We start from the raw sequence: 12,166 nt of genomic DNA, 5'->3' as shown, positions 1-12,166 counted from the left end.
ATGAATTATTTTTCAGATCTACGCAGTACATACATACACCTACATAGTTATATTGCCTCAACTGACTATGACGTACTGGGTAGAGTTGTACTGTTGGAACAATGTAATCAGACAGGATGGTGTAGCCGTGCAGTTATATGTGGTATCTGTACTCTAGCTCTGAAACAGGATTCGCCTGAAAATTGGTAATATTCTTACACTTGTTTATGTGCCTATCAACAATTCAGTGTGTCAATTATTTAATGAATCATTACCTTCACTCCTTTCATTAGATATCAGGCTAATATCCATAACAAAAATTCTAACAAAACTTAGCTCATACACTTGTGAGCAGTACTGTGTCAGAGATCTTCACCAGGGGGGGTTAACAGAACCTAGTGAGAAGGTATGAAGAGAACCAGTGCAATAGATGATGAGTTTACTTGTCCACAGAGACAATCAGTACATTCTATAAGAAAAGACAAACACACATCATTCAACACAAAAAGAATTTCTCTTGAAATTCAAAGAATTTGCCTTTCATAAGAAGCCAAGAAATATCCTGTTATTTTTCACGAACACATGAGGGTGATATAAAGTATACTGCTAGCCATTCACACTACGCACTATTAAAGTGAAAACAAGGGGGTATTGGCAACCATGTATGTTGCATCATGCACTGGACAATGACTTTCACATTAAAAAATACCAGTGACTGCTGGAACAATTTCAACAAATTGCTTAAATACATGTAGATGTGCCAATGCCCTGGTTAAGGTACAAGCAATTTTCAGCTCAATAAGTAATTTTCTTAGCAATTGCTTTTACTTTTAAGAAAACCTACTATGCTGAAACCCTGGATGTGCTACAAAGGACACAGCAGTATAAAGCATGTTTGTTCTTAGGCTTTCCCGGCGAATTAACTGTTTGTACTGTTCTTGGGTCTCCAGCCGGGTGCAGCCGTTTTCAAACCACGATATTTCGACAGCGTTCCTTGCCGTCATCCTCAATTGATACCCGCAGACTGAGCGTCTCCGCTGAATCTCCTCCCCTTTATACTCTGATCGCTCCCCACACCATCCCCCGCGTCATGCTGCGTGCGGCACTGTGTGGAGTGGTGGTGGGGAGGGGCCGGCTGCTGGCTGCGAACTGTGGACCATCAGATGTCCTGTGGCCTTCGGCACGAGCGGAAGTCGCTTTGGGTCAGTGCTGTGCTTTTAGTTGGCTGAGTGTTGAGTCCCAGGCATTGCTGAGGTTGAACCCGGCATCTCTGTTGACCAGCCCATCAGCTACACGTATTTCAATCGCCTCCTTCAAGACGAGGCCTGCTGTAAAACTTCCGGTTTTGCGTACTCCATAGTATATCCAGTATCCATGTAACGTTCTGCAACCGCAGATTTTGTAGGCTGCTTCAGTTCAGTGTGCCTTCTGTGTTCCTGGCATCTTTCTTCAATTGTCCGTACAGTTTGCCTGATGTATGCCTTACCGCATTTACACAGAATACGGTAAACACCCGGTTTGTGGAGCAACAGGCCATCTTTTACTGTACCTAGCAGGGCACACGTTTTCGGAGGTGGGCAGAAGACACATCTGATGTTACACCAATTCTGCCGATTTTGTTGGATACTCTGCCAGTGTAAGGCACATATGCCGTTGTCTTCTCGTCCTCTTCATTCTCTCTCTGCTGGGCTTGTGCATTCTGCCTGAAAGCATGTCAAATTTGACTCTCGTTATATACGTTCTTCTTGAAAACATCCTTAAGGTCATTACGTTCTCCTTGTAGACTTTCCTCATCCGATATATCACGGGCCCTGTGTACCAGTGTTTGGAGTACACCCTCACGCTGTGAAGGATGATGGCAGCTGGTAAGTGGAGATACAGATCAGTGTGGGTTTCCTTCCTGTATACACTGTGTCCCAAGGTGCCATCCGCTTTGCGCTTGACTAGGACGTCCAGAAACGGGAGTTCACCATTCTATTCCACCTCCATAATGAATTTGATGTTAGGATGCAGAGAATTCAGACATTGGAGAAACTCTTCAAGTTTTTCTCTTCCATGTGGCCACATCACAAATTTGTCATCAACATGTATGTAAAAGCACATAGGCTTCAGTGCTGCAGTTTCCAGTGCCTTCTCTTCGAAGTCCTCCATAAACAAGTTTGCTACCACTGGTGACAGGGGACACCCCATGGCAACACCATCCATTTGTTCATAATAGTTTCTATCGAAGAGAAAGAATGTTGATGTGAGGACACATTCGAAAAGATTAGTCATTGTCGGGTTGAATTTTCCCTAATTAACTTAAGAGCTCTCTCGCCTTCCTGATGCGGTGCCGTGACCACAGCGTAATACTGACATTTGCAAGGATTACCCATCACATAAACACCATGGCTGCCGACCGGATCACAAGAAAAGCTAGTCTGGCACTTGTAAGGGAAAGGATCCGGTACACCCGTCGGCGGCTAGACACGACATCTAAGGAATTACTCGCACTCCACTTAGAGATGGCTTGTTTGCTCTCGCCCGATTCCTGGGAGTGGGTCAACACTGTCTCTTGGGCTCATGCGGACCTGTCTCGACACAGTGCCACTTCTAAACAAGTCTCCAAGTTCCAACGTCTGGCAGCCAGAGAACAACAGGCACAAGAAGTGCAACGACAAACCGTAATCAACTTCACCGGGAAGGAATTGACGGCGCAGCAAAATCAGTTCCGGAAAAGGGACTAAATTTCACACCAACACAGACCACTATACGCATCGCAGACTTCATCAGTGGTATAGAACAAGTCATTTCCACCCTTCCCAGCAAAAAAGCAGAAGAGATACGTCGGGAAACATGCCGTGTGATTACCAAAGCCACTAACGAGGCCGAACATCACGTAAGCAGAAAGAGCTGCCATTCAAGAACTACGGAATGATCCTAAAATAGTTATTTTACCCGCGGATAAAGTAAAGGTTGCCATGGGGTGTCACGTCACAAGTGGTAGCAAACTTGTTTAAGGAGGACTTCAAAGAGAAGGCACTGGAAACTCCAGCACCGAAGCCTATGTGCTTTTACAGATATGTTGATGACACATTTGTGATATGGCCACATGGAAGAGAAAAACTTGAGTTTCTCCAACATCTGAATTCTCTGCATCCTAACATCAAATTCACCATGGAGGTGGAGGAGAATGGTGAACTCCCGTTTCTGGACGTCCTAGTCAAGTGCAAAGCAGATGGCACCTTGGGACACAGTGTATACAGGAAAGAAACCTACACTGATCTGTATCTCCACGCTACCAGCTGCCATCATCCTCCACAGTGTGAGGGTGTACGGCAAACACTGGTACACAGGGCCCGCGATATATCGGATGAGGAAAGCCTACAAGGAGAACCTAATGACCTTAGGGATGTTTTCAAGAAGAACGGATATAACGAGAGTCAAATTTGACATGCTTTCAGGCAGAATGCACAAGCCCAGCAGAGAGAGAATGAAGAGGACAAGAAGACACAAAATCGGCAGAATTCTGGCTTGGTGTAACATCAAATGTGTCTTCCGCCCACCTCCGAAAATGCATGCCCTGCTAGGTACAGTAAAAGATGACCTGTTGCTCCACAAACCGGGTGTTTACCGTATTCCGTGTAAATGCAGTAAGGTATAAATCGGGCAAACTGTATGGACAATCAAAGAAAGATGCCAGGAACATAGAAGGCACACCTAACTGAAGCAGCCTACAAAATCTGCGGTTGCAGAACATTACATGGATACTGGAGATACTATGGAGTACGCGAAAACAGAAGTTTTACAACAGGCCTCGTCTTTTTGGGACTGTGTTCTGAAGGCGGCGATTGAAATACGTGTAGCTGATGGGCTGATCAACAGAGATGCTGGGTTCAACCTCAGCAAAGCCTGGGACCCAGCACTCAGCCAGCTAAAAGTACAGCACCGACCCAAAGGGACTTCCGCTCCCAACGGAGGCCACAGGATATCTGATGGTCCACAGTTCGCAGCCAGCAGCCCGCCCCTCCCCCACCACCACTCCATGCAGCGCCGCGTGCAGCATGATGCGGGGGAAGGGGTGGGGAGCGATCAGAGTATAAAGGGGAGGAGATTCAGCGGAGATGCTCAGTCTGCAGGTATCACCTGAAGATGATGGCAAGGAACACTGTCGAAATATCGTGGTTTGAAAACGACTGCACCCTGTTGGAGACCCGAGAACAGTACAAACAATATAAAGCATGTTAAATAATATACAGATACAGCATTTGGTGAGACAAAAAGAAGAAGACACCAATCACACAAAATAATAACAGAGGATCTCAGATCAACAGAGGGAGACCAAAGGTGCATGGTTCATTTCAGTTAACCTGTATTCTCTTTCATCCTGGATTTAGCAGGTGTTCACTATTCTTTTTAATCCTTTCCTTTTCCGAGCTCTGAGCTTATACTGCCAAGGAAGGATTTTTCATTTCTGGATGTATCTTCCCTCTCTTTCATCATCAGTGAAACTAAGAGCACATTCTTTCATTTTACCTGGCTTACCCAAGATTATATTGAAAAGCATATAGTGGAAAACACATTTGGTTTGGAAGAAAAAATTTAGTATAGAATTCAACGTTACTTATCCTAAAACAATATGTTGTAATGAACAACCAAACAATAATATCTATATCAAAGGGAACAAAAGTTAATACCAGAAATTCTCTCAGATAAGCTCTTTAGCATGAAATACTATGCAATTTGACTTTACTTAACATTCAGTTTATTACACATATAATATTGAACAGTGATTCTTACAGTATATCAGATCATAATTCATCTTAGATATTGTCTTTCCAAGAACACTACAAATTTACAGAGATTCATATCATCTTTAGATGCAGTTTATCATTTAAAATGATATATGTACAAGCCCTTGTTAAGTACATCACAGGTTGAAATTTTATTACAACATGTAAAAAGAATGTTCAAATGCTACAATATATACACACATATCCAGTCTTATCAGGTAAAGCATATGTTTTCTCTGATGAGATGTAACACAGTTGAAATAACACTATAATCTAGTACAGGCAGCAGCTACATCACCAAATAGTCAAAAATCATAACACGCATTATATACAACCAAACAGTCCTCACATATCAATTCTGTTTGGAAAAAATCTTTGGTAGGATTTTCTAATAATTAGGACATTTTCTTCAATTTTATGTACAAATGACTTATTTGTGTAAACACGAATGAAAGAGATATCAGAAGGTGACATTTCATATTAACATAGTTCTATTACTACATCTAGCAATTAAGTAGTAGTTCACCTTCTGGATATAACAACAGAAAGGTCTCAGTAATATGTCAAAGTGTCCATATGTGATAAAATGTATGACATATCAGTTATTCAAAGCGTGCAACAATGGTACTATAAAACTAAAAAGTAACTGCTAAAAACAATTACACCCAGAAAAAAGTCAAAATTACTTTTAAGAAAAATGAATTTCTGTCACATGTTTCACAAAGTACCATATCCGGCAAGAACAAGATCTTTGTGGGAACAGCAGAGATGTCATGAACCTTCTCTGTATTTTTCTTGTTGGATAATAAGCTTATTTTTCTTTCTTGTAACTTTGGTTGTTGGGGATGGTGAAGGGCCCTGAAGCTGTTTAAGATTCTTTTGTGGAATAGCTGCAGCAGGGCTCTCAAGCTGACCTGCTGCATGAGGTTTCCCAGAAACCTGTAACAGAGCTTCTAACTGACAGATCCTCCTCTTCAGCATTTTGTTCTCTTGTCTACACTGACTGATTTCCATGTTCTTTTCACGTATGGCATTGCCCTCAGGACCAGAACTTCCACTCGACTCCTCAGCACAATGTCGTAACATCAGATGTAGTTTCTCCTGATAATCCTTTTCCAGTAAAACTATGTGGCGCTCTGCTTCCAAATGTGACTGGTACAACAAATTTGTAAGTTCATGAATTTTCCATTTCAAAGAATCATTCTGTGCATCTACTTCTGCTAACTGAATTTCCATTTTCTTTCCACTCTCTTTTAAATCAATAACTTTTAGAAAATATTTATGAAGCAAAGAACGCATTTCTACAGTGGAAAGCTTCATTAGATGTGAAATAAGTAGCTCTTCATCTTTCTCTCTGGGAACCTGAGAATAATCTAAATCATGAGATTTTCTTCCACATATCATTTCATTCTTGTATTCAATTGTTGCATCAATGGCCTCAATGGCTTCATCGTGTTCTAATAACTTTCGTTCTTCTAAAGCAGAAAGTTTATTTTCCTTTTTCAATTTATCATAATGACATCTCTGTTCGACAAGACACTCTCTTGTTTTTCGAAGATTTCTTATTTCAATGCGTAGAGCTTCTCTCTCATCTCCATTTTGTTTTTGAATGCCATCAGAATTCTCTTTTGACATTTGTTCCATAAGAGAGGGTTTTGAACTGACATCTGACAAGTATCTTACTTTGTTTTTCTCTACACAAAGTTTCTCTTTGAATAATGCTTCCCGTTTTTCCAGTAATGTCTGATGTTCAATTAGCTGTTCTTTAAACTTCTGTGAAGATTCTTGCATATTAGCTAACCTCTTCTCTTCCTCAAAGATCCACTGCAGTCTAATATCATCCCTATCCTTCTGTTCTTCCATTTTATTCAGCTTAGATAACTGTAATTTATACTTCTGCTCTAATTCTTTTATCTTTGTTTGATCTTGAAGTAACTCCTTTTCTAAAACTTCTTTTTGCTTTTCCTCTTTTTTCAGCTGTTTTTCTAATCTTTCCATTTGCCTTTTTGAGAGCAATAGGCTATTCTCCAACTCCAAAATTTTTTTTGCACTTTCACTAGCTATCTGTTTCATCATCTCAATGTCCATGAGGCGTTTCTTGTACTGTACAGCTACTGACTTATGTTTTTCAATTTCTTTCTTATGTTTCAAAAACTCATCAGAGAAGCCATTCTTAGAGAGCAAAATTAATGCATTCTCTGACTGTGCTAATTGTGATCGTGTTTTATAGTATCCTTCTTCAAGTTTCTTTCTTTTTTTCTGAAACCGGTGCTTTGCAGAAGATCTCATATCACTATTTTTAATCATATCTGCAATAAACTGTTCTTTGATCTCTATTGTTTTGTGAAGCTCTTCTATTCTTTTATGTGCCTCTTCCAAATCAATAAGAACTTTTCTCATTTGTGATTGCTTCATTTCATTTCCTGCTGCAAGAATTCTTAACTCTTCATATGGAGCAGCTGCATCTTCGCAGGCAACTACTGCTGCTGCCATATCACTGCAGGAAACAGATTTACACCTGTCATAAATATTATCTTCTTCCCAGTCACATTCTTCCTTAACAGGATTCAAATTAAAATCTACATGTTCACAATCATCACTTAATGTCTGTTCTACATTTATATCAAGCACAGCAGTTCTTGGAAAAATGCTCATACGCCGCTTCTGAAGCAGGTTATGGTTTGTGTCCTCAATGCAATTTATCCTATTTTCACAGTATTTCTCTGATTCGTCATTGTACCATTGATTTACATGACAGTTGTCACCTGTCTTAATAAACATGTAGTTAAGTTTTTTAACCCTTTCATCTGTTTCATTTTTAAATTTATCCATGAAATAAGTGAGCCTGTCTACAAATTCTGGGTGCTGAGAATCAGAATCACTTTCTGTATCTGGATCAAAATTTCCATTCTGGTAATGTATATTATTTGTTTCCGCTTCCAAAGACCTGTCTGTCTGTTCATCAAATTCAGTTAACTCATCTATACGCTCCAACACTCTTGCACCACAATCTCTACCACTAACTGAACCATCATGTATAACACATTCTTCACACTCTTGTTTGAGACACAACCATTGTTCTATTTGGTTTTTATCTTCCACTGCCAAAGACGTGTTACTGATAAGTCTACTAAAAAGGTGCTCTGCATTTATTACTAATTTTAACCATTGTGATGCTGCAAATTCCAGTCCAAAAGTATCCCAATCATGTTGTTCAGAAATAACCCCATCATCGGATTCATCAGAAGATGCCCTGTCAATTCCATTACAAAAGGAGACACTGTTTTCAACCATTGCACTCATTTCTATAATTTAGATTTTTTTCTTATTCTTAACTAGACTCTGTAAATCATTAGTGAAATTTCTTAACAAACACACCAACTAGTGTAATACAAAATCATCAAATTTGAACAGAGTTAAATTCGTCAGGGGAGTGTCTAATTTACTATGTCCCATATTATAAAATTTTGTGCAATCACACGCCTTCCATAAACGTTGTTGTCTACAATGTTTTGAGATGCACACTACAATGCATCAGTCACAACATTCACAAATACGAATACCTTGCTGAAGTAACAGCATATTCATTTCAGATTTTCCTTCCACAATCGTCAAACGCACAGTTTAGGGTGATACTATTACAACAAGCAAACTAACTAGTGCACAAATACATACCTAGAAAGCCCAGAGACGGACTGGGATTTGTATGAATGGCAACTGTTTATATCACCAGCTTCACAGTCAACATACACATCACTCTCATCGATTTCCACATCTGCTTCAGACTTCACAGAAGATAGTTGCGAATGATTTTCTGTCAATGTAGCAATTTTCGGAGTGTCATACGACGGCGGATGGACTCTTTTCTCCTTAGCACTTCTGGATGGACCTTCATTCTGTAAAACAATATTAATCCAATTATCTAAGTCGCAAGTCGTCGAATACTCCTTTCGTGCAACCAATGTAAGGGGAAATAGACTTTAAATGTCTCATAGTAAACAAAAGCATTACCTTCTCTTCATCGTCAACTAACTGTCTCTTCGTCTCAGAAGGAACTGGTAAGGAAACAGAGCTATTTCTAGCAAACTGACTTAAATTTACGCCAACAGACATCTCTCTTCAACAGCACCACCACATCTTGGGCAGTGTAATGTAAACACCTCATACATAAACGTTTCAAAGATATTAAAAACAAGTCATAGATCAGATGAGATATCCACTCTATGGAGTTATCCAACGCCACCTAGGTGGCGTTGAGTTATCCAAGGTGTTCAAGCGTAACCTTTTATCGATAGAGTTTAAATATCTATGGATGGGGCATTCGAATGAGCAGAACGAGAATTCAGTCCGCAACATCTACTGCAGCTTAAGTAGCGGGACTTGAGGACGGCGCATTTTAGCCCGTATAGCGCTTAGAGTATTTTGAGTGTTACTACTTCGCTGCTATAGACAAACCACCAACGGAAGTACCGTGAAACTTCGTCTACACGTTTTACAGACATCTTAACAACTTGGTATAAAGAACTAAAGTTGGCGTGAAGGTGTGAAGAGCAACGGTATCACGCTTTTTCTCCATAGTATACACTTTATTTACGTTTTTTTCAGTAACGGAATAAGAAGTGGCAGGCAACAATATTTTTTTAAATTTTCTATAGTACTTATTCATATTGTCGAATCTCTATTCTAATTAACAAAGTTACAATGACACTGTAGATAGTGCCGAAGCGTCATGAGAAAAAGCAAAGAATTTGAAGCTATGAAACTCCTACAGTAAATGGGATAAACAATTTGCGCCACCTGCTTGTCATTTATTATTTTCAGTTTAGCTTTATTTACCCTTCTGCTTTTCATAGACAAGTAAAATATCAATAACATTTATTCGTCATCTCACCAGAAGTGCAAAACCAGACACCAGCACAAAAAATAAAAAATACAGAGTCAATTCTCGAACTTTAGGGCAAGTAAAAGGAGTGACAGCGAACAATATTTTGTTTGGTTTTTTATTGCACTGATTCATATTCTCGAAGGGGTACAAGGAAGGAGCCTCCACGAAGATCGTGCAAGGGTCATTATTGAGAAAGAGAGGATGAGTTTTAGCACGATCGGGAGTACCCTGGGCGTTAGGAAGAATCCTAGCGGCGAATCCTTCCACCACCAGGACCAAAAAGGACAAAGGCTTTTATCAAAGCCAGCCCTTAGAATAATATCCATTAATATAGAAGGTATCTCATCTGGTAAAGAAGTTTTATTATCTAACATCTGCAAACAAACAGCCTGTGATTTTCTGTTAATTCAAGAGACCCATAGAGGCCCAGAATACCGAAGACCAAAAGTAAATGGAATGAAACTTATCGTTGAAAGACCAAGTATGACATATGGTAGTGCAGTGGTTGCTAAACCTAATATAAACATCATCTCAGTAGGTTCCACGTCAGATAACGACATAGAGATCCTGACGGTGGAAATCATGTACTGTGACATCCATATACAGGATGAAAAGTATTTAAACCGACAAACTCTGGGAGGTAGCAAGGGACATCAAAACAAACATTTTTCCCTAATGCCATTTTTTCCTACGAGGATTATTTAAACTGGTGGAGGCCGTATTACTCTCTTCAGTTGTTAGAGGCCGTATCACGATCTTCAGTTGGTAGAGGGCGTATTACGCTCTTCAGTTGTACGCTGTCCACTAGTGTTGTAGTGCGTTGTCTCTGTTTACTAATGGAGCGATACACCTGGAGTGAGTACACTGATATGGTTGGTGCGTACTACGTAGCGCACCACAACGGACGAAATGCACAGCGGGTTTATCAACAACAATATCCTAATCGCCGTATCCCACATCATACGACCTTTGCTGCTGTGTACCAACGTCTGCATGATATCGGGTCATTTAGCAGATTACCTGGACATGGACGCCGTCGCACGGTAAGAACGCTGCAATTTGAGGTAGCTGTCTTGCAGCATGTGGAGTGGGATCCTCCAATCAGCGCTCGTGCAATTGCACGTAACATGGGGACGAATCCAGCAACTGTTACGTCCATTTCACTTACAGCGTATCCACAACCTGGAATCAATTGATTATCCATCCAGAGCACAGTGTTTGCAGTCGTACCTGGAACACTATGAAATGCATCCCACATTTCCATTCTCTGTGTTGTTTACCGATGAAGCAACGTTCGGACTTGATGGAGTCTCCAACATGAACAATTAACATGTTTGGAGTGAGTATAGCCCACATACCACAGTTACTAGCGCTCATCAAGTGCGGTTCTTCGTTAATGTGTAGGTCGGTGTTGCTGGGGATTGTTTAATTGGGCCGTATCTGCTACCTAGGCCATTAAATGGCAGGAACTATTACAATTTTCTCGACAGAGCATTGCCAGAAATGTTGGAAGACGTCCTGCTCTCTACAAGACAACGCATTGTGGTTCCAACATGACTGGGTGCCGGCACGTTTCAGTCATTGTGTGCATCGATTCGTGGACCGACAGTTCCCAGAAATGTGGATTGGCAGAGGTGGTCCTATACCATGACCTGCTCGATCCCCAGATGTGTCCCCTATGGGGAGAGATGCGCAACCGTGTTTACACAACTCCGGTTGCATCAGAAGAGGATCTGGTAGCCCAGATAGTAGCAGCAGCAGGAACAATGCAGGACACTCCTGGGGTTTTTGGCTGTGTCAGACAGAACATGATCCTACAGTGTAACTTTTGTTTAAATGCCAATGGAGGCATTTTTGAAAATCTACTGTAATTGAAATTGCGTTGTGTTAATGTGTTGTCTCTTGGTCATAAAAAAATGGAAAAGTGTTTGTTGGTTTAATTAATTTGCCACCAGAGAAAACTTCCTCTACCAGTTTAAATACGCCTCATAGGAAAAAATTACATTAGGAAAAGATATTTGTTTTGATCTCCCCTACATCCTCCCAGAGTTTGTCGGTTTAAATACTTTTCACCCTGTATAAACCACCTAACGCTAAATTCTGCTTCAAGAAACCACCTAACATCCACTCACAAAAATTAGTAATCGGTGACTTTAACTGCCACAGTACATCATGGAGCTGCAAGGAAACTGACAAAAATGGAGAAGATCTAGAAGATTGGAGTGAATCAATGGGACTGATGTTAATCCATGACCCAAAGCTGCCACCATCCTTCAACAGTGGCAGATTGCATAGAGGTTATAACCCAGATTACATCCTCGCCAGTGAACATACTGCCCAACAAGTAAAGAAACACGTTACAGACGTAATCCCACGCACACAACATCGACCTACTGTTTGTTCTGTTGAAGCAGCTGTGAAACCAGACTGTGTCCAGTTCAAAATACAATTTAACTTCAAGAAAGCGAAGTGGGAGAATTTCACACAAGAAACTGATATGTAAGTGCTAAATCTCGATGCATCACCAGAG

The 12,166-nt window shown here is 40.6% G+C and overlaps 2 protein-coding genes across 4 annotated transcripts in view; both read right to left on the bottom strand.

The window, feature by feature from the left end:
• The window catches only part of LOC124787822 (DNA mismatch repair protein Msh3-like), a 344,981-nt gene extending 336,059 nt beyond the window's left edge, over positions 1 to 8,922 (bottom strand). For all 3 annotated transcript variants that reach the window (XM_047254753.1, XM_047254755.1, XM_047254754.1), the window contains exons 1-2: positions 8,763 to 8,922; positions 8,427 to 8,647 (exon numbers count right to left, since the gene is read on the bottom strand). In XM_047254753.1, the coding sequence (XP_047110709.1) occupies positions 8,427 to 8,647; positions 8,763 to 8,864 (323 nt within the window). In that variant the 5' untranslated portion in view covers positions 8,865 to 8,922. The remainder of the gene's footprint in view (positions 1 to 8,426; positions 8,648 to 8,762) is intronic.
• Positions 4,770 to 8,569, bottom strand: LOC124787824 (kinesin-like protein costa). Its single transcript, XM_047254756.1, has one exon. It carries the CDS (start codon positions 8,052 to 8,054, stop codon positions 5,523 to 5,525), a length of 2,532 nt encoding a protein of 843 aa, XP_047110712.1. The 5' UTR covers positions 8,055 to 8,569; the 3' UTR covers positions 4,770 to 5,522.
• Positions 8,923 to 12,166: the final 3,244 nt, after the last annotated feature.

This window comes from Schistocerca piceifrons, chromosome 3 (genome assembly GCF_021461385.2).
Source record: "Schistocerca piceifrons isolate TAMUIC-IGC-003096 chromosome 3, iqSchPice1.1, whole genome shotgun sequence".
NCBI classification, from domain to species: domain Eukaryota; kingdom Metazoa; phylum Arthropoda; class Insecta; order Orthoptera; family Acrididae; genus Schistocerca; species Schistocerca piceifrons.
Note: the sequence above shows the minus strand (reverse complement) of the source record. Positions and strands in the feature narration are given on the sequence as shown.

What these genes read in the sequence shown, in the direction of transcription:
- LOC124787824 (XM_047254756.1), bottom strand. Translation starts at nt 8,054, where the DNA reads ATGAGTGCAATGGTTGAAAACAGTGTCTCCTTTTGTAATGGAATTGAC.